The following is a 23,772-nucleotide window of genomic DNA, read 5'->3' as shown; positions in this document are numbered from 1 at the left end:
AGCTCACTTTCTAAGAAACCTGTGGAAGCGTTTAAATTGAGGTAATTTCTTAGCATATGTTATGAGGAAGTAGGGATGAAAATAAGCTGTAGATTTTTGATGAAAATTTCTTTGTGGAAGAACCCTGTTATTTACCTGCTATATGTTTAAAGATACGTGAAACTCATCAGACTAGGATTATAGAATGCTATGGGGGGAAATAATTTATCTTTAGCTAATAGTCTTTGTAATGATTTTAAGTAAGAATGGCATATGTGAAAACATTTAAAACTAACTACATGGTATTTCTATTTTGGGGGTTAAGCCCAAGTATTACTTGGGTACAGAATAAGTCCTTTGTTAATATATACATATAGTTTTTAGTTAGATAAAATGTACATAATATTTGTGAGATTTGTCAAGTATACTTACAGTATTAATAGGCCACATAATCACTTCAAAAAAAAAATGTGTAGGAAATAACTCCATTGCTGTTGAGACCATAATCTCTTTCTTTGGATAATATATCAAAACATTTAAATACTTATAAACTTTATAACCTATTAAAGGCCAAAGTAGCTAGTGATCCTGCCTGTGCTCTTTTTGAATCCTCTTTATTTAATCTTCCAAAGGCAATTGACATACATCCAAAAGAAGTGCCATAGTGAACCTGATGGACCTGGGGTAGCAGCGTTAACTAGTGAGGAGCGAACTCGATGGGCTAAGGTTATAATTTACATTTTTCTTTTCTTTTGAGGTATAATTAACTTACAACATTATATTCAACTGTACAACATAAGGATTCAATATTTGTATATATTGAGAGATAATCACCACAGTAAGTCTAGTTAGCGTCCATCACCATACAGAAAACTAAAAAAACTAAAAACTAAAAAATACTTTTTTTTTTTTTGTGGTACGCGGCCCTCTCACTCTTACTGTGGCCTCTCCCGTTGCGGAGCACAGGCTCCGGACGCGCAGGCTCAGCGGCCATGGCTCACGGGCCCAGCCGCTCTGCGGCATGTGGGATCTTCCCGGACCGCAGCACGAACCCGTGTCCCCTGCATTGGCAGGCGGACTCTCAACCACTGCGCCACCAGGGAAGCCCTAAAAAATACATTTTTTGTAATGAGAACTTTTAAGATATACTCTCTAGAAGCTTTCAAATATGCAATACAATATTATTAACTCTAATTTACACTTTAGGGGTGAAGGTATGCTATTTTTATTTTATTTACATTTAAATTTCAAACACTGAGCTCAAGTATATGCTGGCCCTTTGTTCAGATTTTTGAAGTAAAGATAAATGGACAGACAGCTTTAAGTTTTAAGCAGCATTAAATACATTGTACAATATTAAACTATTAGAGAAAATCTAGGGGGTGGCATAACTTCATACCTTTATACATTTAGTAGCACAAGTATAGGGACCAGCCATGCAGTGTGAGGAAGAACCTGTTCAGGAGTCAACAGAGAGGTTCTTGAATTCACACTTTTCTTGATAAACCTTTTTGGTAACTTTTTGAGAACCTATTAAGATTTTCTGGATATTTTGTATTTAATTTGTAACATTTTATTATTATCTCCTTGCCCTTTAGGCACGAGAATATTTGATTAGTCTTAATCCAGAGAACTTGGCTATGTTAGAAAAAATTCAGAGCAGTTTACTGGTATTTTGTTTAGATGACGGCAGTCCACATGTAACACCGGAAGATTATTCTCAGGTATTCAACTATCTTATTTTGTTATTTCTTCCCACAGATTTTTCTGGAGGACTCTTGTGTAAATTGAACATGAGGAGAATTTTGTTACATGCAGGCTTTTTTTTTTAAACCACTTTATTAAGGTATAATTGACATACAAAAAGCTGTACATATTTAATATATACAACTTACTGAGTTTGAAGTATACACCCATAAAACCACTGTGAAACATAATTGTGAAGACAGTTGTTTCCTGTATCTTGGAAACATCTTTTATCTTAGAATGGGGCAGCTAAGAAAAGAAAGTGCAAATACTAAGTCATAAAATATTTAATGCAGGCTCTTAAAACATTTTCTTAGCTACACACACACACACACACACACACACATACACATGTATCAAATGAATATTATACATAAATAATGCTCTGTAAATTCTTGCCACATTGTTTAGCTCCATTTAGACATCTTCTGTGTTGTTTAAAGAAGTATGTCTATTATTTGCTTATCAGATGTCAGTGGTTCCCAACCTTTTTATTGATTATATATACAGGAAATTTGCCTAAGACGCTGGGCTAAATGAGATTTCATACCAAAGGTGACATGGGAACCTACCTATAACCCACACCAGTGGGCCTTGATATCTTAGTTGGTGAGGTCTTTTCTAAGAATTATATCATTCTTGTGATTTATTTTATCATTTGGTTTTATAGAACACACTGACTTAAGTGAATTTAAGGGTAATTGTGGCCTACTTTTTTTTTCCTGGGATAATATCATTTCCTGGGAAAAAAATAAAAGGTAGTAGTCATATTTGTAGGAATCTCAGAGTCTTTTGAAAACACTGAAGTTACTTCATAATACATTCATCAGTATTAAATGATAGAAATAAAATAATACAGGATTGAAAAACCTTGTAGCTAGAAAACAAATTTTCCTCTTCCTTAGCTGCATTTGTTTTTAAGTAGAATCAACAAGCTTCTTGAGGAAGAATGTGTTTTAATGAAGTGTTGCTCAGACTTTTTTGCTGCAATCTGCAGTTAGGCATATTTAGATTGTAGCCCATTACACACACACACATGCGCACACGAGCGTGTGCACACTTACACATACATACATAATAGAAGTTTCACAGAACAGTAATAATTACTTTGACTATCTGCGATGTACTCTGATATTTATGTTCTATTTTATTCTTTCTTGTAAAGAATGTTTACTGTGGTTTCATGACTCACTTATGGCCCAAACTTACCATTTGAGAAACTGGCTTAGTAGGATATGAATTTTTGAAATATTTTTCTTGTAACTAGACTTTAATGACTAAACTTATCAATGCCTCTTATCCTATTCAAGTTGCAAAAGCCTTGTCCTTTCAATTGTATAGTCTCTAAACATTCATGAATGTTGTACCATCATTCTCTTTTCTGGTGGAATTTCTTGGATTTTGAGTACTATTTAAAGTCAAGGCCACAATTATTATCTCTTGAGTATAACTAATATTTTATTAAATTTGGTTTACCTGAAGAGGAAAAGTGAGATCATGTGTGTTTGTGTGTATTTAAGATATAAATACTTAAAAGCCAATATTAAAATCCTTTAAATTTGGAAATATTACATTTATTTTAGGTTGCTACAAAGGTTCTTACTGGAGATCCAACAATACGCTGGGGTGACAAATCTTATAACTTGATTTCCTTTTCTAATGGAGTATTTGGCTGTAATTGTGATGTAAGTAAACTACTGAAATTATTTGTTCCTTTTACTCTTTTAGGTTAATTTAATGGCAGTAATCTACAGTACTTACGCTGTCCTGTGGCAGAATAAGTAAACACTTATTTAGCTTTATGGCATTAGAGTAGAAGCTTTAGTTATGAATTCTCGGTAAAAATAGAGTATAGGACAAATTATTTTCATCTGTAGTCAGGATAACAGTGTGGTGTGTATCTGCAAAGTGGAATTTGCATGCATTTTTATGTAGTATAAGCTCTTTTAAAATCCACTGTTACCTGTTGTTGAAAATTACAACCTATTTTAAAAGATATAGCATTAGTATACGTTCTATGCACAGAGAAATGTATGTGGATATATTTCTACATTTACCTAGTAATTTTGTGACCTTGTTAAAAAAAATGACACATGATCTTTGGACCATTCTTTACTTTTAGATATTAAAATGTCTGGTACTGAATACCATTTTTTACCTTCATAAAACAAACACATGCACACACACACACACAACTTGTTTCTTTTCTGTTCTCCCATGGTTGTCTTTATTAGCTCTACTTTGTTATTTTCTGATGGACATTCAGGAGGTCTAATGAACCAAGAAAACTAAAAAATCAACCTAAGTCACAATTGCAATATATACTTATAACCTCATTATAATACTTTTCATAAAGTATATGATTTGGAATAAAGTAGTATGAGGTAGATTTTTTGTTTGTATTTGGGGGCTTTCCTCCGAAGTATTGATATTTAGTGACTGTAAGATACTAAAAAAAATCCTGTTACGTTGATCTGGGTTCAATAGTTGTATTAATCAGTATTTATTCAGTTTTAGGTGATCGAAACCTAAGTCAAATTGGCATTAGTTTACGAAGGTATTTATGGCATAGGGGTACAGCTAAATTTGGGTAATGCTGACTTCCAGTGTCCAGATGCTTTCATTAGAAATTTCTCTCTCCATTTTTTGGCATTACTTTCCTATGTTTGGCTTTATTTTTATGTAGACTACACCATGTGATGGTTGTACCTACAGTTGCATGTTTTCACAGCTTTCCTCGTAGATTAGTGTTCTCCGTGGAAATAGCCAGCTTTTTTTTTTTTTTTTTTAACCTGAGTGGTTCCAGCAGAAGACCTGGGAATAATGCTCATTTGTTGTATTGGCCTGTGTGAATTGTGCACATTCCAGGGAGTTAGCTGCTCTGATTCGCCTGGCCTGGGTCACATACCAAACCTTGGGACCTAGCTGGTAGAATCACTCATTCAAACCACCACGGAGATGTGTGCTGATTGCCTAAAGAAAAATAAAGTAGCTGTTACTGCCGAGGAAGGTGGTGTGGTTGATGTGCAGGTAATAGAATGTCTTCTGCAGTAAATCATCAGGGTGAAAGGTTGCCATGAGTCATTTTGAAGATTTGTTGTCTGTCCTCTTCCTTACGAGTCCAGTGTTGACAAAAGATTCTACTTGCTTCAGCTTTTTTCTCTTCAGCTCCTTGTTTGCTGCTTCTTGACCTCCTCAGTTTGGTTCATAGCCTCACTCTTCCTTGGAATCTGTCCTTTGTAAAGTAGCTAACTACCTTCTGGCTTCTTCCCTCCATATCTCGTTGACTTGTCAGCTGCAGTTGATTACCCTGTTCTTCATATGCATCTGACACTGCCTTCAACCTCCTAACAGTCTTTTTGGGTCTCCAGATTCTAAAACTGAGCTTAATATTATTCATAACCGTTTTCCCCTGTGTCTGCTCTTTTCTCTGGTTCAGTAGTTTCATTGACCATTTCTACATAGGTAGCTTGCAGTTATATTTTTCCAGTTTTTACCTATTCTCATCTTGAGAGTTTTGTTTCACCATATATTAAATTGTCCAAACTGGATGTTACATTGTTATGTAAGGGTTAGTTACTCTCATCATCAAGAACTCATCATCTTGCTTTCCTCCCTCACTCCCAACCTCCTAAAAAAACCACCTTGCACTACTTGGATTTTTACTGATGGCATCAACATCCTGCTGTTTGCTCAAATTCAGGAGAAAATAACTTTAATGATGTTTCTGTCTTTGAATAAAAATACTGGTCCCATAATGAGCATATATCTTTGCACAACTGAAATGCTTTCCTGTAGTAAAGTGTATGGACATGTTTCATGTGTATGCATTGTCACCCATATACTTATCAAATTGATCTGATGATCTCCACTTGACAGTATGCTTTTATTTTTTATTTATTTATTTTTTGCGGTACGCGGGCCTCTCACTGTTGTGGCCTCTCCCATTGTGGAGCGCAGGCTCAGCGGCCATGGCTCACGGGCCCAGCCGCTCTGCGGCATGTGGGATCTTCCCGGACCAGGGCACAAACCCGTGTCCCCTGCATCGGCAGGCGGACTGTCAACCACTGTGCCACCAGGGAAGCCCGACATTATGCTTTTAAAATTCCATGTAGGTTCCCCTTGGAACCTGCGATGATTACTGAAAATGCTATTTAACCAATGTAAAACATTATTACTAAAGTATATATACTGTAAAGTTAAGTTGTTCTTAATCCAAATTCGTATTGCTGCTCTCTTCCGTTGGTGCTTGAATATATACTTTTGTGATTATACTACATAATAGCATTTCCCTGTTGGGATTTAAAATCCTGGGGTCAACTATTTTGTCTTCCTTATATAGGCTTTGTTGTAGGCTTTTGTAGAAGTACATAGGAAGCATGTAATGAACATTAGTTGTTAATAACAGTAGTTACTAATTATTGCTGTGGGCCAGGAACTGTAGTAAGTATTTTATAAGCATTATTAAAATCATTTTTCACAGTTACTGTATGCAACTAGGTATAGTTTTCCCTACTAACAGATGAGGCAGTTTACTTAAAGAATTAAGTAACTTTCTCAAGTAACTTACTTGAGAAACTTATGTAGCTAGTAAGTAGTAATCTTTGGACTCAGAACCAAAGTCCACATTATTAAACAGTATATTACACATATTGCCTCCATATAAATGAAAAAAAAAGATAAAACTTATGTGAATAAATAAAGCACCAGGAAAGCGTTTGATTTTTTTCTGTTTTTCTGTTCTATTTTCTATTTCTATTTTTTTTCTATTTCCTAACTTTCCCGTTGCGGAGAACAGGCTCCGGACACGCAGGCTGAACGGCCATGGCTCACGGGCCCAGCCACTCTGCGGCACGTGGGATCTTCCCGGACCAGGGCACGAACCCGTGTCCCCTGCGTCGGCAGGCGGACTCTTAACCACTGCGCCACCAGGGAAGCCCTAACATTTTTTTTTTAAATTGATGATTAACTTTCTGCCAGGAGATGAATGGGTAAAATTATAAGTCAAAGAGATTTATATCTTTCAGTCATGCTCTTTCTTACTGGTTCCAGTATAATACTGTTGTCTTCAATGAAATAATATATGCAATATCTGTAAAAGTTCTTTGTAAAGCTACAAAGTACTACACAGTTGTGAGATGCTGTTAGAAAAGGGTCTTGTCCATGACCTTTGAGTCTTGTTATATGTGCTGTTGCTGGCAGACTGGATGAACTGCTCTTGCATCTTGTACTGACCTCCCTAGTAAGCCTTTCCTGGTGCTTTGGTGGCTGCTTACCTGCTAATGATATACCATGTTTCTAGGCTCCATGGGCCTAATACAGGGCAGCAAAGCTGTGTAATGTTAAGGCGATATTTAAGACACCTAATAACACCCTCTGAAACTGGGCCCAGGTGTGCTGAATTCATATCTTAAACCTCCCTTCTTTCTTTCCAAGGCTAGCGGTATCGCTTTCAGTTCATGAATGGTAATTGTGTGTAATGTAAACTGGTAGCCTTAACCCAGATGGGAAAAAACCGCATGTGATGTAATTGTCATCAAAGGAACATGAAGAAGATAAGGCAAAAAGTTTATCCTCCAGAATAAATGATGGGAAAATTCACTAGCCACAGTTCCTTTCTCTAAATACAGCTGTCAAAACTATGACACCCCTGTAACTCAGCACATCTTTCCCACATTCCTTAAACATTGAGAATTATTTCTGCCACATTGAACACTCTTATAGATATATACACAAAATCATTATGCTTTTAAATACTTATCTAGTGGACTGTGTGTTTACCAAAAGAATTTCATACCCATCCTCCATTTAGCCTTCAGATTTAGTCTGCCACCCCCATCTGCTTTTCCATAGTGCTTTTACAATTCCAGAACATTTTAGCGTTGTATATGTACATACGTATACCTCCTTTGACTTCCAATACAAATAGCAATTATTTTCTCTAGATTATTCATGTTTACATCCCTTCGCATTACCTCAAGAGCCCTAATTAAGTGCTTCTGACTTTAAATATTTGTTCTTTCTCAGAAAATAAAATACATCAGTTACTTACTATACTGTGGAATATCCATCTCTTTATCATTACAAGGTGAGGCATTTGAGAATTCTGCATTTTATTATGTGTTAAGAGTGGAGGGAAGGTGAAAATAAAATATTGGGTCGTTTTGTTTTTTGGTTTTTTTTTAATTAGTAGACTTTACTTTTTAGAGCAAGTTCCAGATGTACAGGAAAATTAAGCAGAAAGTACAGAATGCTCACTTGCTCTCTTTCCTGCACCCCGTTTTATATCTTGCATTGGTATATGTTGTTACATTTGATGAACCAATATTGATACATTATTATTAACTGAATTACATTGTTTCACTATTTATGTTGTACAACTTTATGGTTTTGCCAAATGCATAATGCCGTTCATTTCCCATTACACTATTTTTTTAACTCAACACAACCATCAGAGTGATCCTTTTAAATTGTAAGACAAATCATGTGAGTGCTCTGTTCATAACCCTTCAATGTCTTCCACTTTTATAAAGTAAAAATTGAAAGAGATACTTTATTTTTTTATTTTATTTTTTTAAACATCTAATATTTATTTTTTATTTTCTCTAATTTTTATTTATTTTTCCATTTTTTTAAATTAAAAAAATTTTTAAACATCTTTATTGGCGTATAATTGCTTTACAATGGTGTGTTAGTTTCTGCTTTATAACAGACTGAATCAGCTATACATAAACATATATCCCCATATCTCCTCCCTCTCACATCTCCCTCCCACCCTCCCTATCCCATCCCTCTAGGTGGTCACAAAGCACTGAGCTGATTTCCCTGTGCTATGCGGCTGCTTCCCACTAGCTATCTGTTTTACACCTGGTAGCGTATATATATGTCCATGCCACTCTCTCACTTCGTCCTTCGTCCCAGCTTACTGTTCCCCGTCCCGGTGTCCTCAGGTCCATTGTCTACATGTGTCTTTATTCCTGCCCTGCCCCTAGGTTCTTCAGAACCAATTTTTTTTTTTTAGATTTCTTATATATGTGTCAGCATACAGTATTTGTTTTTCTCTTTCTGACTTACTTCACTCTGTATGACAGACTCTAGGTCCATCCACCTCACTACAAATAACTCATTTTGTTTCTTTTTATGGCTGAGTAATATTCCATTGTATATATGTGCCACATCTTCTTTATCCATTCATCTGTCAATGGACACTTAGGTTGCTTCCATGTCCTGGCTATTGTAAATAGAGCTGCAATGAACATTGTGGTACGTGACTCTTTTTGAGTTATTGTTTTCTCAGGGTATATGCCCAGTAGTGGGATTGCTGGGTCGTATGGTAGTTCTATTTTTAGTTTTTTAAGGATGGGTCAAGTTTTAACTTATAAAACTTATTCATAATCTTGTATATTTTCCTTTTAGCATGCTCCTTATGATGCAATGGTTATCGTAAGCATCAGCTATTATGTTGATCAGAAAATTTTTGAGAGTGAAGGAAGATGGACGGTATGTTAGAACAAATATTTCATCCCTTTCTCCTCATAATTTTTTAAATAAATTCATTTATTTTTCGCTGCGTTGGGTCTTCGTTGCTGTGCGCGGGCTTTCTCTAGTTGCGGTGAGTAGGGGCTACTCTTTGTTGCAGTGCGTGGGCTTCTCATTGTGGTGGCTTCTCTTGTTGCAGTCGCACCTGCAACGCACGTCTAGGCGCACAGGCTTCAGTAGTTGTGGCTCACAGGTTCTAGAGCACAGGCTGAGTAGTTGTGGTGCACGGGCTTAGTTGCTTCGTGGCATGTGGGATCTTCCCAGACCAGGGCTTGAACCCGTGTCGCCTGCATTGGAAGGCGGATTCTTAACCACTGCGCTGCCAGGGAAGCCCTCCTCATGTTTTTATAGATATAATATTTTTAAGTTTTCCCTACTTTCAGGGTTCAGATAAAGTACGGGATATACCACTTCCAGAGGAGCTTGTTTTCACTGTGGATGAAAAAGTATTAAATGATATCAACCAAGCAAAAGCCCAATATTTCAAGCAGGTAGATTTTTCACTTTTCTCTTTGATAGTGCTACTTTATCTTATAACTACTATATATGAATATTTGGCTATCATCCAAGTATGACGGCATAAAACATTTAAAAATTACAACTTTGATACCTTTATTTATGTCTGATGATTATTTTAATGCAAATGATATTTTGGTTATCTTTGGGGTATTCTCCTTAGGTGTTTTTTCACTGTTCGTATTTAATTCTTTTTGTTAGGCATCTGATCTGCAGCTTTTGGTCTATGCCTTTACGTCTTTTGGCAAAAAGCTAACCAAGAAGAAGAAGCTTCACCCTGATACCTTTGTTCAGCTGGCACTTCAGCTGGCCTATTATAGACTTCATGGACGGTGAGGACCATTCATTTTCCACTTTCAGAGTCTTGAAGTCCAAGGCTATCTTTACTATAGCTATTCTGTCGTAACTCCCCAGTGTTTTTTCTTATGTTTTTCCCAGTTGGCACTGTGCCCTAATTTGTACTTTCATCAACAGTATTATTAGAGTTTCCATCTGTGACACTTTAACAGTCTTTCCTTGTTTTTCATTACCTTGATATTTTTGAAGTGCCTGCTGTCTTCTGAGAGAGATTTGTCATTCTTTAGAATTCAGATCACTTGGTTTTCTTGCAGCCTGTTTTCAAGTGGGTTCATGAAAAAGTATGGTTTTATAGATTAGACAGTCTTTACTCATTTTTAGGATAGGAGAGATGGTATGTTATGACTTTCTACATCCTAAGCAGAAGTGGAAGCTCCTTGATCTTCCTTTTTAAAATTTTACCTGAGAATATGTATCTTTAAATGGGGTGTTTAGATCATTTATATTTAATATAATTATCAATAAGGTTGGGTTTAAGTCTACAGTCGTGCTGTTTCTCTTTATCCCGTCTATTTTTTGTTTCTTCTTCGTTTTTTAATCGTCTCTTGAATTCCTAGGTTTTTTTAATTGTTCCTTTTATCTCCATTATCAGCTACACTGTTTTTTTTTCTATTGGTAGGGTTTTACAAAATACATCTTTTTTTTTTTTTTTTTGCGGTATGCGGGCCTCTCACTGCTGTGGCCTCTCCCGTTGCGGAGCACAGGCTCCGGACACGCAGGCTCAGCGGCCATGGCTCACGGGCCCAGCTGCTCCGCGGCATGTGGGGTCTTCCCGGACTGGGACATGAACCCGTGTCCCCTGCATCGGCAGGCGGATTCTCAACCACTGCACCACCAGGGAAGCCCAAAATACATCCTTAAACTTGCAATCTACCTTCAGATATTTTCCACTTAAAGTATAATGAAAGAACCTTAAAACAATGCTTCTATTATGCTTATCTCATTCTTTGTGCTGTTGTTGTCATACATTATACTTGTACATATGTTAACAACCTAATGATGCACTACTATTTTTGCCTTCAACAGTCAATTATCTTCTTTTATTGTGGTAAAATATAAATAAAATAAAACTTGCCATTTTAACAATTTTTAAGTATATGATCCAGTGGCATTAATTACATCGACTATGTTATGCAACCATCACCACTGTCTATTTCCAAACTTTTTTTTAACCACCCCAAACAGAAACTCTGTACTCATTAAGCAATAATTTCCTGTTCTCTCTTCTATCCCAACCCCTGGTAATCTCTAATCTACTTTCTGTCTATATGAATTTGCCTGTTCTGGATATTTCCTCTAAGTGGAATTATACATTATTTGTCCTTTTGTATCTGGCTTATTTCACTTAGGATAGTATTTTCAATGTTTGTTCTTTTATGGCTGAATAATATTCCATTGTATGAATATACCACATTTTGTTTATCCATTCATCTGTTGACAAATGCTTGGGTTGTTTCTGCCTTTTGGCTGTTGTGAATAACATTGCTGTGAACATTCATATACATGTATTGGTTTGAATCCCTGTTTTCAGTTCTTTTGAGTCAGTAACTAGGAGTGGAATTGCTGGGCTGTGTGGTAATTCTATGTTTAACTTTTTGTGGAACTGCCCAACTGTTTTCCACAGTGGATACCATTTTTACATTCCCATCAGCAATATACAAAGTAATGTATAATTGTTCCACATCCTTGCCAACACTTACTTTTCTGTTAAAAAAAAGAAGCCATCCAGAGTACCTGTGAAGTGGTATCTCATTGTGGTTTTTATTTGCATTTCCTTAATGACTAATGAGGTTGAATATCTTTGTGTGTTTATTGGCCATTTGTATATCTTCTTTGGCAAAATGTCTATTTAAATCCTTTGTGCATTTGGTAATTCGATTGTCATTTTGTTGTTGAATTTTAAGGGTTCTTTATGTATTGTAGATATGAAACCCTTATCAGATAGGTGTTTTGCAAATATTTTCTCTCATTCTGCAGGTTGTCTTTTCATTCTCTTGATAGTATGCTTTGATGCACAAAGTTTTAAATTTTGAAGTCCAATTTATCTGTTTATTTCATTTGTTGCCTGTGCTTTTGGTGTCATATCCAAGAAATCATTGCCAAATCCAGTATTACAAAACTTCCCCCATATGTTTTCTTCTAAGAGTTTTATAGTTTTAGCTCTTACTTTAGGTATTTGATCCATTTTGAGTTAATTTTTGTGTAGGGGCTATGGTAAGGATCAAAATTCACTCTTTTGCATATGGATATCCAGTTTTCTTAGCATTATTTGTGAAGAGACTGTCCTTTCTGTATTGAGTGGTCTTGACACTCTTGTCCAAAATCAATTGACCATAGATGTGAGGGTTTGTTTCTGGGTCAGCGTGGTGTTCAGTGTGTCTCTTCTTGTGTTCATATGACACTGTTTTGATTATTGTAGCTTTGCAGTAAGGTTTGAAATCTGGAACTAACGAGTACTTCACCTTTGTTCTTTTTTTTTAAAGATTTATTATTTATTTATTTATTTATTATTTTTGGCTGTGTCGGATCTTAGTTGTGGCATGCGGGACCTTCGTTGACGCATGCGGGATCTTTGAGGTGCATGGGCTCTTTGTTGTGGCGCGTGGGCTTCTCTCTAGTTGTGCCGTGTGGGTTTTCTCTTCTCTATTTGTGGCGTGCAGGCTCCAGGGCATGCGGGCTCTGTATTTTGCAGCATGCAGGCTCTCTAGTTGAGGTGCACGAACTCAGTAGTTGTGGCACACGGGCTTAGTTGCCCCAAGGCATGTGGGATCTTAGTTCCCTGACCAGGGATTGAACCTGCGTCCCCTGCATTGGAAGGCAGATTCTCTACCACTGGACCACCACGGAAGTCCCCTTCACCTTCGTTCTTGAAAAGAAGATTGTTCTGGTGACTCTGGGTTCCTTGAAATTCCATATGAATTTTAGGATGGGTTTTCCCATTTTTGTGAAAATGTCATTGGGATTTTGATAGAGATTGCGTTGCATCTGTAGATCTCTTTTAGTAGTATTGTCATCTTAACAATATTAAGTCTTCTAATCCATGAACATGGGGTCCCTTTGCATTTATTTATGTCTTTTAAAATTTCTTTCAATGTTTTGTAGTTTTTGGTGTACAGGTCTTTTTGGCTCCTTGGTTAAACTTAATCCTAAGTATTTCGTTCTTTTTGATGCTGCTGTAAATTGTTTTCTCGATTTTCTTTTCAGATTATTTATTGCTAGTGTATGGAAATGCAACTGATTTTTGCATGTTGACTTTATATCCTGAAACTGCTGAATTCATTTATTAGCTCTAACAGTTTTTTGTGTACTCTAGCGTTTTATGTATAAGACCACACATCTGTGAATAGAGATAGGTTGGATTTTGTCAAAGGCTTTTTCTATATCAATTGCGATGATCATACAGGTCTTTTTCTTCATTCTCTTAATGTAGTATATTACATTGATTTTCGTATGTTGAACCATCCTTGCATTCCTGGGATGAATCCCACTTGGTCATGGTGTATCATCCTTTTAATCTGCTGCTGAATTCAGTTTGCTAGTAATTTGTTGAGGATTTTTGCATCTATATTCATAATGGATATTGGTCTGTAGTGTCTTTTCTTACAGTGTCTTTTGTTGCAGTGTCTTTGCCTGGTTTTGGTATCAGGGTAATGCTGGCCTCATATTATGAGTAAGGAAATGGTCCCTCCTTGCCAGTGTTTTTGGAAGAGTTTGAGAAGGATTGGTGTTAATTCTTTAAGTATTAGAATTCATCAGTGAAGCCATCTGGTCCAGGACTTACCTTTGTTGGGGTTTCTGATTGCTCAATCATCTTGTTACTTGTTATACATCTAGTCAGTTTTCTATTTTTTCTTGAGTTAGATTTGATAGTTTGTGTGTTTCTCAGAATATGTCCATTTCATCTAGGCTATCCAGTTTATTGTATACTGTTCATAATATTCTCTTACAATCCTTTCTATTTCTGTAAAGTCAGTAGTAATGCCCTCTTTCTCACAGTTGATTGTAGTCATCAGAGTCTTCTCCCTTTTTTTCCGTAGTGTAGGTAAAAGCTTGTCAATTTTGTTGATCTTTGCAAAGAACCAACTTTTGGTTTAGTTAACTTTATTTTTCATTTCTGTATTTTGTTTATCTCTACTGTAATCTTAATTTCTTTTTTGCTGCTTTTGGGGCTAGTTTGCTTTTCTTTTTTTTAATTCTAAAGTGTGCAGTTAGTTTACTGATTTGAGATCTTTTTTAATGTAAGTATTTAGAGCCATAACTTTGCCTCTGAACACTGCTTTTGCTTCATTCTATAAATTGTGGTATGTTCTACTTTTCATTCATCACAAGGTGTTTTCTAATTTACCTTCTGATTTCTCTCTGAACAATTGGTCAAGAGTTTGTTGTTTTATTTCTACATATTTATGAATTTTTCAGTTTTTCTTTTTATTGCTTTTTAGCTTCATCCCATTGCCATTGAAGAAGATACTTTGTATGTATAAAGATTCCAGTCTTTATAAATTTTTTGAGACTTATTCTGTGGCCTAATATCTGGTCTATCCTGGAGAATGTTCTATGTGTACTTGAGAAGAATTTGTATTCTGCTGTTCCTTAGTGGCATATTCTGTATATGTCTTTTAGGTGTAGTTATTTATAGTGTTGTTCAAGTCTTCTCTTTCCTTGTTAGATCTTCTTTCTACATGTTTTATCCATTATTGAAAGTTGGGTGTTGAAGTCTGCAACTGTTGTTGTAGAGCTGTCTTGTTCTCTCTTCAGTTCCGTCAGTGTTTGTTTCATATATCTTATAGCTCTGCTCTTTGGTGCATATATTTTTATAATTGTTATATCTTGATGAATTAAACCTTTTATCAGTAAATAATGTCCTGTTTGTCTCATTCATCCTTTTTACTTAAAATATATTTTGTCTGATATATATACAGCCATTCCTAATGGAAAAAAAATTGTATAGCCACTCAAACTCTCTTTTGGTTACTATCTTTTTTCATCATTTTACTTTTAACCTCTTACTGTATTTGTTTCTAAACAGAATCTCTTGTGGACAGTATATAGATGATGCTTTTTGTTCATCTTGCCAATCTCTGCCTTTGATTGGAGAGTTACTGATAAGGAGGGAGAATTCTTCCATTTAGCTGTGTATTCTGTCGGTCTTATGTGTTTTTGTTCTTCAATTCCTCCATTACTTTATTTTTTGGTAGTAGTGATTTTGATTTTTTTTTGGAGTGTACCATTTTGATTTCCCTATTCTTTCTTTGTATTTTTTAAGCCATTTTCTTTATGGCTACCTTGGAAATTACATTTAACATCTTAAATTTATAACAACCTAGTTTGAATAACACCAGCTTACTTTTAATAGTATACAAACACTGTGCTTTTATCCATCTCTGTACTGCCCTCTTTATTTTATCACAGATTACATCTTTTTACATTGTGTGTCCATTAACATAAATTTATATTACTGTTTATGTATTTGCCCTTTAAGTAAAAAAAACTGTTAAACGTTGTTCTATCTAACATGTTTCCTATAAACTGGTAGTTAGATTTGGCAACTTGAGACTAGTAATCGATTATTTTTATTATTTTTTTATAACAGTAAATCAAATAGTTAATATTTGTTTCCTGTCGCATCCTGTTCAGATTGAGGGTGAGTTCAGTTGTTAGCCAACATCCATTATAAAGTTTCCTCCTTGATTTTTTTACCTAATGGTTTTAGTGGCCATTGATGATCATTACCAAGATCTATTATTTCATTACAGGTTGCAGAGTAGTGATATTTTGTCATTCATTCTTACTGCTTTTATCTTTGTTTTTTAACGAATGCTATTTTAGTGGTGGTTTAAATTTTTATTTATACTTTCTCCTTCACATTTTGCAAGGATACTATTTCAGCTCAGGGAGACAGTCTTATAGAAACACTGAACAGAGGAGGCTCAATAACTGTTTGCGGGAATTCCCTGGTGGTCCAGTGGTTAAGACACGGTGCTTTCACTGCCGTGGACCTGTGTTCAATCCCTGGTCAGGGAACTAAGATCCCACAAGCTGCGTGTCACGGCCAAAAAAAAAAAAAAAAAAACCGTTTGAGCCCTCTTAGTGCCCACGTTCAGACCTTTTACTCTTCCATTTGATTGCTTTAACTCTAAATTCCTATCACCAGGAAAGTAAGAGAGCTTTGTACCAAAAATTGTTGTATCATTCTTCACCCCAGGGAAACAGTCATTATTCTAGGGAACTTCTTAAATAATGCTTTTACTTAATTCTAGAGTTATTCATGTTCTGTAGGAGGAAACTAAAGGCCAAGGACTCTATTACCCCGTATCTTAGTACCTTAGAACAACAAACATTTATCATCTCACATTTTCTGTCTGTCAGGAGTCCAGGCACAGCTTAGCTAGGTGCCTCTGGCTTCAGGTCTCTTGTCAGGTTGTAGTCAGGGTGTCAGCCAGGACTGTGTCTTCATCTGAAGGCACCCCTTAAAGAGTATATCTGTGTACAGTCTCACTCTCATGGTTATTAGTAAGGTTCATTTCCTCCCAAACTGTTGTCCAGAGGCCTCTCTGTTTATTGGCACCTGGGCCTCTCTACAGGGCAACTCCCAGCATGGCAGCAGGCTTTCCTCAGAGTAAGGAGATGAGAGAGCTCTCTTTGTAACCTGATTTCAGAAGTGACATCTCATTACTTTTGTCATATTCCTTTCATTAGAAGGAAGACACTGAATCCATCCCACACGCAGCGTGAAGAGTAATACCAGGGCATCTGCAGGAGGCAGGGATCACTGGGGGCATCTCAGAGGCCACCTGCCACAGATGCCAATGTACACAACCTGACAGCAGCCAAGCCTTTGAACCATTTCCTGTTATACCAGGCCGCAGTACATTTTGCTCTTTGATGTTGAAAACAGCCTCTTTGTTATTGAAAATCTCAGTCGTAGTCTGTATTGTAGAACTTAGTCTCTGATCAAAGCCAGCTTTATTAGGTAAACTCTCTTTGTAATAACATTAGAGCACTTTCTTTCTCATGATACATTCTCTTATTTTCATTTTTTCTTGTAGCCCTGGTTGCTGCTATGAAACAGCTATGACAAGATACTTTTACCATGGCCGTACAGAGACCATGCGATCATGTACAGTAGAAGCAGTCAGATGGTGCCAATCCATGCAGGATCCTTCTACCAGTGTGAGTATTTGAAAAGAAAAAATCAACAGAATTTGTCTGTTCTAAAGGAAACTTGCTCTTAAATAACTAACTTCTTCAAATCCCTGGATCAGTAAAATATTTTCAGACTTTTTTTCCTGGAAACTTTCAAACATTTCTTCATTTGCCAGTGAAGTATATACTTGGAAAGAATAAGAAACACGGAAGACCTGATAAGAAGCCCATTTGTGTCATTTTCTAGGCAAAGTAACTTCAACACCTTGAGTATTTCACTACTGTTGATCTACCTTTAGATAACACCCATAAAATGTAGACTCTCCTTAAAGTGCCTTTAATAGAAAGCTTTTCTTGATGTGGTTGAACATTTTTGAAATCAGATTTTTTGTGTGTGTATTAGAACCAGTGCAGCTTTATATGTTTTGTTTTATACTTTAAGCATTTGCACAAAATGGTAGTTCCTTTCCGCCATTTTGGTATTGCATTTGTTTCTTTAGTTTTGATTGACATAGTTATGTATATGTTGACTTATTTTAATTTCATAGAGCTGCTTCATTATCATTTTTGTACAACTGTGCTTTAGTTTTGAAATCATAATTGCTTCTGTCTTTACACTTGTTGATATCACTTCTGTGCTGCCCACAAGTTTCTGTTTTCTTGTTCTGGGAAAGAAATAATCAAGTTGCAGGGCATATAGGAAAGAAAAGGCAGAGGAAGGGTGTAAGGGTAGGGGGGACGGATAGATTGGAAGTTTGGGATTGATGTATACACACTGCTATATTTAAAATAGATGACCAACAAGGACCTACTGTATAGCGCAGGGAACTCTGCTCAATATTCTATAATAACCTAAATGGGAAAAAAAATCTGAAAAAGGATGGATAAATGTATTTGTATAACTATATCACTTTGCTGTACACCTGAAACTAACACAACATCTTAATCAACTATACTCCAATATAAAATAAAAATTAAAAAAATAAAGGCAGTGGAAGAAGTGAGCAAAAAGACAGAAAAGTTATACATCTCAAAGTCTTTCTCAGAATCTTTTTTCTCTCCAAAATTACCCAAATTCTAATTACTTTTTTAAAAAATTAATGAAAGAATTTTTTGGCTGCGTTGGATCTTTGTTGCTGCGTGCGGGCTTTCTCTAGTTGCAGCAGGCGGGGGCTACTCTTTGTTGCGGTGTGTGGGCTTCTCATTGCGGTGGCTTCTCGTTGTGGAGCACGGGCTCTAGGCGTGTGGGCTTCAGTAGTTGTGGCTCGCGGGCTCTAGAGCGCAGGCTCAGTAGTTGTGGCGCACGGGGTTAGTTGCTCCACGGCATGTGGGATCTTCCCGGACCAGGGCTTGAACCCGTATCCCCTGCACTGACGGGCGGATTCTTAACCACTGTGCCCCAAGGGAAGTCCTGCCTAATTCTAATTACTTTGAGCTCAGGTTTTTTGTTTGGTTTCTGTACAGTTTGTTATTGAAGTATCTCTTGATTTTTAACACAGCTTTTTGAGCAGCAGCACAAGATGTTAGAAGCTTTTGCAAAACATAATAAAATGATGAAAGATTGTTCAACTGGAAAAGGTACTTACACTGTCTTTTTCCTGACTTAAAAAAAATTCTCTTGTGCTGAAAACATTTTTCTAACTTCAGGTTTGGGGTTTTATTGCAGGATTTGACCGTCATCTGTTAGGTCTCTCACTCATAGCAAAAGAGGAATGTCTCCCTGTTCCAGAACTCTTTACAGACCCACTTTTCTCCAGAAGGTAATATAATTTAGTGTTTTGTAACCTCATCAGTTTCTTTCTTCCTGAATGTTAAAAGCTTTTCAGAAACAATGTAAGCTTCTGTAAGCCTAGTAAAATATCCTTTCTTTGTGCCATACAGTGGAGGAGGTGGAAACTTCGTTCTCTCAACAAGTCTGATTGGTTATTTAAGAGTCCAGGGAGTGGTGGTTCCCATGGTACACAATGGCTATGGATTTTTCTATCATATCAGAGATGACAGGTGAGGCTGCTCTTTTTATTTATTTTTTATTTTAGTATATTTTATTTGCATCTATAATTTTTTTTAGAATAGTATTTATTTTATTGTTTTAACATCTTTATTATTCTTAACTGTGCTCACTTTTGTTGTTTTTGTCTTTCCTACACTATGATTCTGATGGTGTTGTCATCTGTCACTCGCTGCATGGGCAATTATTTTTTAACACTTAGGCGTTTAATGCGTATTTGTTCCTCTTTCCTGCTTTTGAGACATTTGTCAAATCAGTCCTTTAGGTGTTTTATGCAGAGCACTGTTTCACGTTGACTCAGTGATCACATCATCATCATCCTCCAAAATCAGTACACATATTACCATATTTGTTCTACCCAGGGTATTTGATGACAAGTTCAGATAAAATTTGATGGTCTGTAAATATTTGGTGGTTAGTGCGGTCATAGACAATACTAATGAGACCAAGACAAGAGACAAGGTAAATTAATTTGTGTTCAGAAAAGGATGTTTTACCAATTCAGATGCATTTCATTTTAGTTGTATGGGGTTTGACTTAAATTTGTGGAAAGAATGAGAAAGAAAATACTAAAACCTGGTAGGGTAAAGAGAGGTGGAGAACAAGGTAATAGCGAATTGACAGAAAGGCTTGGAAAGTCCCCTTTCACAGAGTCTGGTCGTCTCTTCACAGGGATCTGTGAGAGCTTGGGAATTTAGATAATGGGGCTACATATAGCACTGCATGAATAAGAAGAGAGCAGGCTTAGAGGCATTTCAGGTGGAATGTGAAAAATGGGAATAATAATATGTGTGACACCTTATCTTTGATAAAGGAGGCAAGAATATACAGTGGAGAAAAGACAGCCTCTTCAATAAGTGGTGCTGGGAAAACTGGACAGGTACATGTAAAAGTATGAAATTAGAACACTCCCTAACACCATACACAAAAATAAACTCAAAATGGATTAAAGCCCTAAATGTAAGGCCAGACACTATCAAACTCTTAGAGGAAAACACAGGCAGAACACTCTATGACATAAATCACAGCAAGATCCTTTTTGACCCACCTCCTAGAGAAATGGAAATAAAAACAAAAATAAACAAATGGGACCTAGTGAAACTTAAAAGCTTTTACACAGCAAAGGAAACAACAAGACGAAAAGATAACCCTCAGAATGGGAGAAAATACTTGCCAATGAAGCAGCTGACAAAGGATTAATCTCCAAAATTTACAAGCAGCTCATGCAGCTCAATATTTAAAAAACAAACAACCCAATCCAAAAATGGGCAGAAGACCTAAATAGACATTTCTCTAAAGAAGATATACAGATTTCCAACAAACACATGAAAGAATGCTCAACATCATTAATCATTAGAGAAACGCAAATCAAAACTACAGTGCGATATCATCTCACACCGGTCAGAATAGCCATCATCCAAAAATCTACAAACGAAATGCTGGAGAGGGTGTAGAGAAAAGGGAACACTCTTGCACTGCTGGTGGGAATGTGAATTGATACAGCCACTATGGAGAACAGTATGGAGGTTCCTTAAAAAACTAAAACCAGAACTACCATACGACCCAGCAATCCCACTACTGGGTATATACCCTGAGAAAACCATAATTCAAAAAGAGTCATGTACCAAAGTGTTCATTGCAGCTCTTTTTACAATAGTCAGGACATGGAAGCAACCTAAGTGTCCATTGACAGATGAATGGATAAAGAAGATGTGGTACATATATACAATGGAATATTACTCAGGCATAAAAAGAAACGAATTGAGTTATTTGTAGTGAGGTGGATGGACCTAGAGTCTGTCATACAGAGGGAAGTGAGTCAGAAGAGAAAAACAAATACCGTATGCTAACACACATATATGGAATCAAAAAAAAAAAATGGTCATGAAGAACCTAGGGGCAAGACGGGAATAAAGACACAGACCTACTAGAGGATGGACTTGAGGATATGGGGAGGGGGAAGGGTAAGCTGTGATAAAGTGAGAGAGTGGCATGGACATATATATACTACCAAACGTAAAATAGATAGCTAGCGGGAAGCAGCCGCATAGCACAGGGAGATCAGCTGAGTGCTTTGTGACCACCTAGAGGGGTGGGATAGGGAGGGTGGGAGGGAGGGAGACGCAAGAGAGAAGAGATATGGGGGCATATGTATATGTATAACTGATTCACTTTGTTATAAAGCAGAAACTAACACACCATTGTAAAGCAATTAATACTCCAATAAAGATGTTTAAAAAAAAAAATCGGATGTGGCCAGATGTGGCAAGGCCCCCAACGGTAACCAGAGCTCTCACCCTTGGTCCACTCTGAGGCTGCATTCAGTGTTTAAATGCAATGCTAGGAGACCAGTTCCAGTCTGCTGTACATGATGGAGCGATAAAGTTTTACTGAAGATTTTTTGGAGAAGGTGTGGAAGAAGAGTGACATTGCATACCACGTGGCAAACATCACAGCAGTTCCCTTTAAACATCTATGTTCCACTGGAATTTCCTCTCTAAATATCAGCCTCCTGGGACTTCCCTCGTCGTCCAGTGAGCAAGACTCCGTGCTGTGGTGCTTTAAGGACAAAGGATGACCCTGCCTGAAAACGTTTCAGTGTCACACCCCCTACTGGACTCTTAATCACCCTCCCCACCATGTTGCGATGGTTATGAAATTCCTGAGCCCACCTGGGCGATGGGACCTGTCCCAAATAAGGAAAGGCATCTGCCCTGTCCCACTCCCACTGTATAGAAGGAAGGTATATATGCCTCGACCAATCAGTAAATAAAATTTTCACCTTGGACCATTCCTTTGTTCTCTGGCTGTAAAAACTGACTAATAGCCCATGTTCAGAATAGGAAGTCAGCCCACTGTTCTGGCAGCGACCGTTCCCTCTAATAAATTCTGTCTTCTTTAAAAAAAAATATGTGACATAGTTCAGTTTCTAAGGTACTGTTTTTCTATTTTTCCTTTTTTAAAGAGTTTACATTCAGTGTTATTTTTTCAAAATTTTATCATCTGTCTCCATGTCAAGCGTGATTTGTGCATACCAGGGGTGCTTGTATTTGTTGGCATCCAAGTCTTAGATGATGTATTCCCATAGTATTCAGTTTCTGTACATTAATCTACAAATTGAAGGTTGAATGATAAAGGTTAAACATGGGTCTTATTAGGCATTTTTATCCTTTACCAGGTCCAAAATCATCATCATATACAGAGAATAACTAAGGATTCTAACATATTCTCTGACAAGTCGTGGATGTTACACTGCATGCAGTGATAAGAGTTTAAGCCAGATATGCCTCAGCTCTTGGATTTTTTGAAAAATGTATTTTTAATGATCCTGGGACAGTTTCCATTCACTTATTCAGGAAATATTTAATGAGAACTTAAAATGTGCCAAGGATTGTTTTAGGTGCTAAGGACACAAGACAGACAAAACCCCTCTGTTAAAGATAGTATTTTCTACTTGGGAAACAGGAACAAGAGCAGACAAATAAGCAGGATAACTGCAAATAGTGATGAAGGTTGTAGAGCAGATAATCAAATTATTGTGGTAATAGAGACAAACTGGTAGAGACAGAGCACTGCTTTATATAGTATGTGGTCAGGGAACGTGTCTGAGGGAGGGATAATGAAACTGAGATGTTAAGGATTGCGAAGGAATCCGTCATATGAATAGCCAGGCAAACAGCTCTCCAGAATCTGGTCCCTGCTTGCTCTCTCCAACTCTGCCACCCTGGCTGAGCCACCATCTTCTCCCACTTAGGTCACTGCAACAGGTTCTTTGCGGTCTTCTTGCCTCCACCTGTCCTTCCCTACAGACCATTCTCTACACAGCAGCCCTGACGGCCAAATGGAACTCAACTCGTATTGTTCTCCTACTCAGAAGCCTCTGAGGGCTTTTTCTTTCACTCACATAAGATCCAAAGTCCTCCTGAGAGACCCTACATGATCTAGGTCTCATCTGCCTCTCTGACCCTGTCTTCTACAAGGCTGCCACTGATTCCCTTGTACCTTGAACATGCCAGGCAAGCTCCCTCCTCAAGGCCTTCACGGTCATGATTTCCTCGGCTTAGTAGTCTCTCCCTGGAAATACGTGCAAGGATGACTCCCTTATTTCAGATAGATATTTGCTGTCATCTGAGAGGCCTTCTCTGACCATCTAAAATAGCATTTTTCCCCCTTCCCCACACACACCTGCTGCATTTTATCCACCGTGTGTGTGTGTGTGTGTGTGTGTGTGTGTGTGTGTGTGTATGTACTTATTTGCATGTTACCTATCTTTCCTTCCTAGAATACAATCCCACAAACATGGTCTTTGTTTTTGTATCCCCAGCTCTGTAACAATACCTCATAAATATGTTGCACTCAGTAAATGTTTCACAATGACTTTGTTGTTTAACATAAGCATACAGGTGTGAGGGTAGGGAAGAGCTTGGAATTTTAAGGGACAGAGGCACTATGGCTATACATTAACAATTGAGTGGGAGGGTGGT

At 37.1% G+C, this 23,772-nt stretch overlaps 1 protein-coding gene across 1 annotated transcript in view; it reads left to right on the top strand.

Moving 5' to 3' along the window:
* Nucleotides 1–23,772, top strand: part of CROT (carnitine O-octanoyltransferase) — a 58,352-nt gene that overhangs the window by 26,124 nt on the left and 8,456 nt on the right. Inside the window, exons 6-15 of the mRNA XM_007447468.1 lie at nt 612–705; nt 1,578–1,703; nt 3,309–3,410; nt 9,142–9,225; nt 9,648–9,755; nt 9,982–10,112; nt 17,184–17,307; nt 18,780–18,858; nt 18,947–19,040; nt 19,162–19,281. Of these exons, the coding sequence (XP_007447530.1) occupies nt 612–705; nt 1,578–1,703; nt 3,309–3,410; nt 9,142–9,225; nt 9,648–9,755; nt 9,982–10,112; nt 17,184–17,307; nt 18,780–18,858; nt 18,947–19,040; nt 19,162–19,281 (1,062 nt within the window). The remainder of the gene's footprint in view (nt 1–611; nt 706–1,577; nt 1,704–3,308; nt 3,411–9,141; nt 9,226–9,647; nt 9,756–9,981; nt 10,113–17,183; nt 17,308–18,779; nt 18,859–18,946; nt 19,041–19,161; nt 19,282–23,772) is intronic.

Source organism: Lipotes vexillifer, unplaced genomic scaffold (genome assembly GCF_000442215.2).
Source record: "Lipotes vexillifer unplaced genomic scaffold, Lipotes_vexillifer_v1.1 scaffold474, whole genome shotgun sequence".
Classification (NCBI taxonomy): Eukaryota; Metazoa; Chordata; class Mammalia; order Artiodactyla; family Lipotidae; genus Lipotes; species Lipotes vexillifer.
This window is presented reverse-complemented; position numbering and strand designations above follow the sequence as displayed.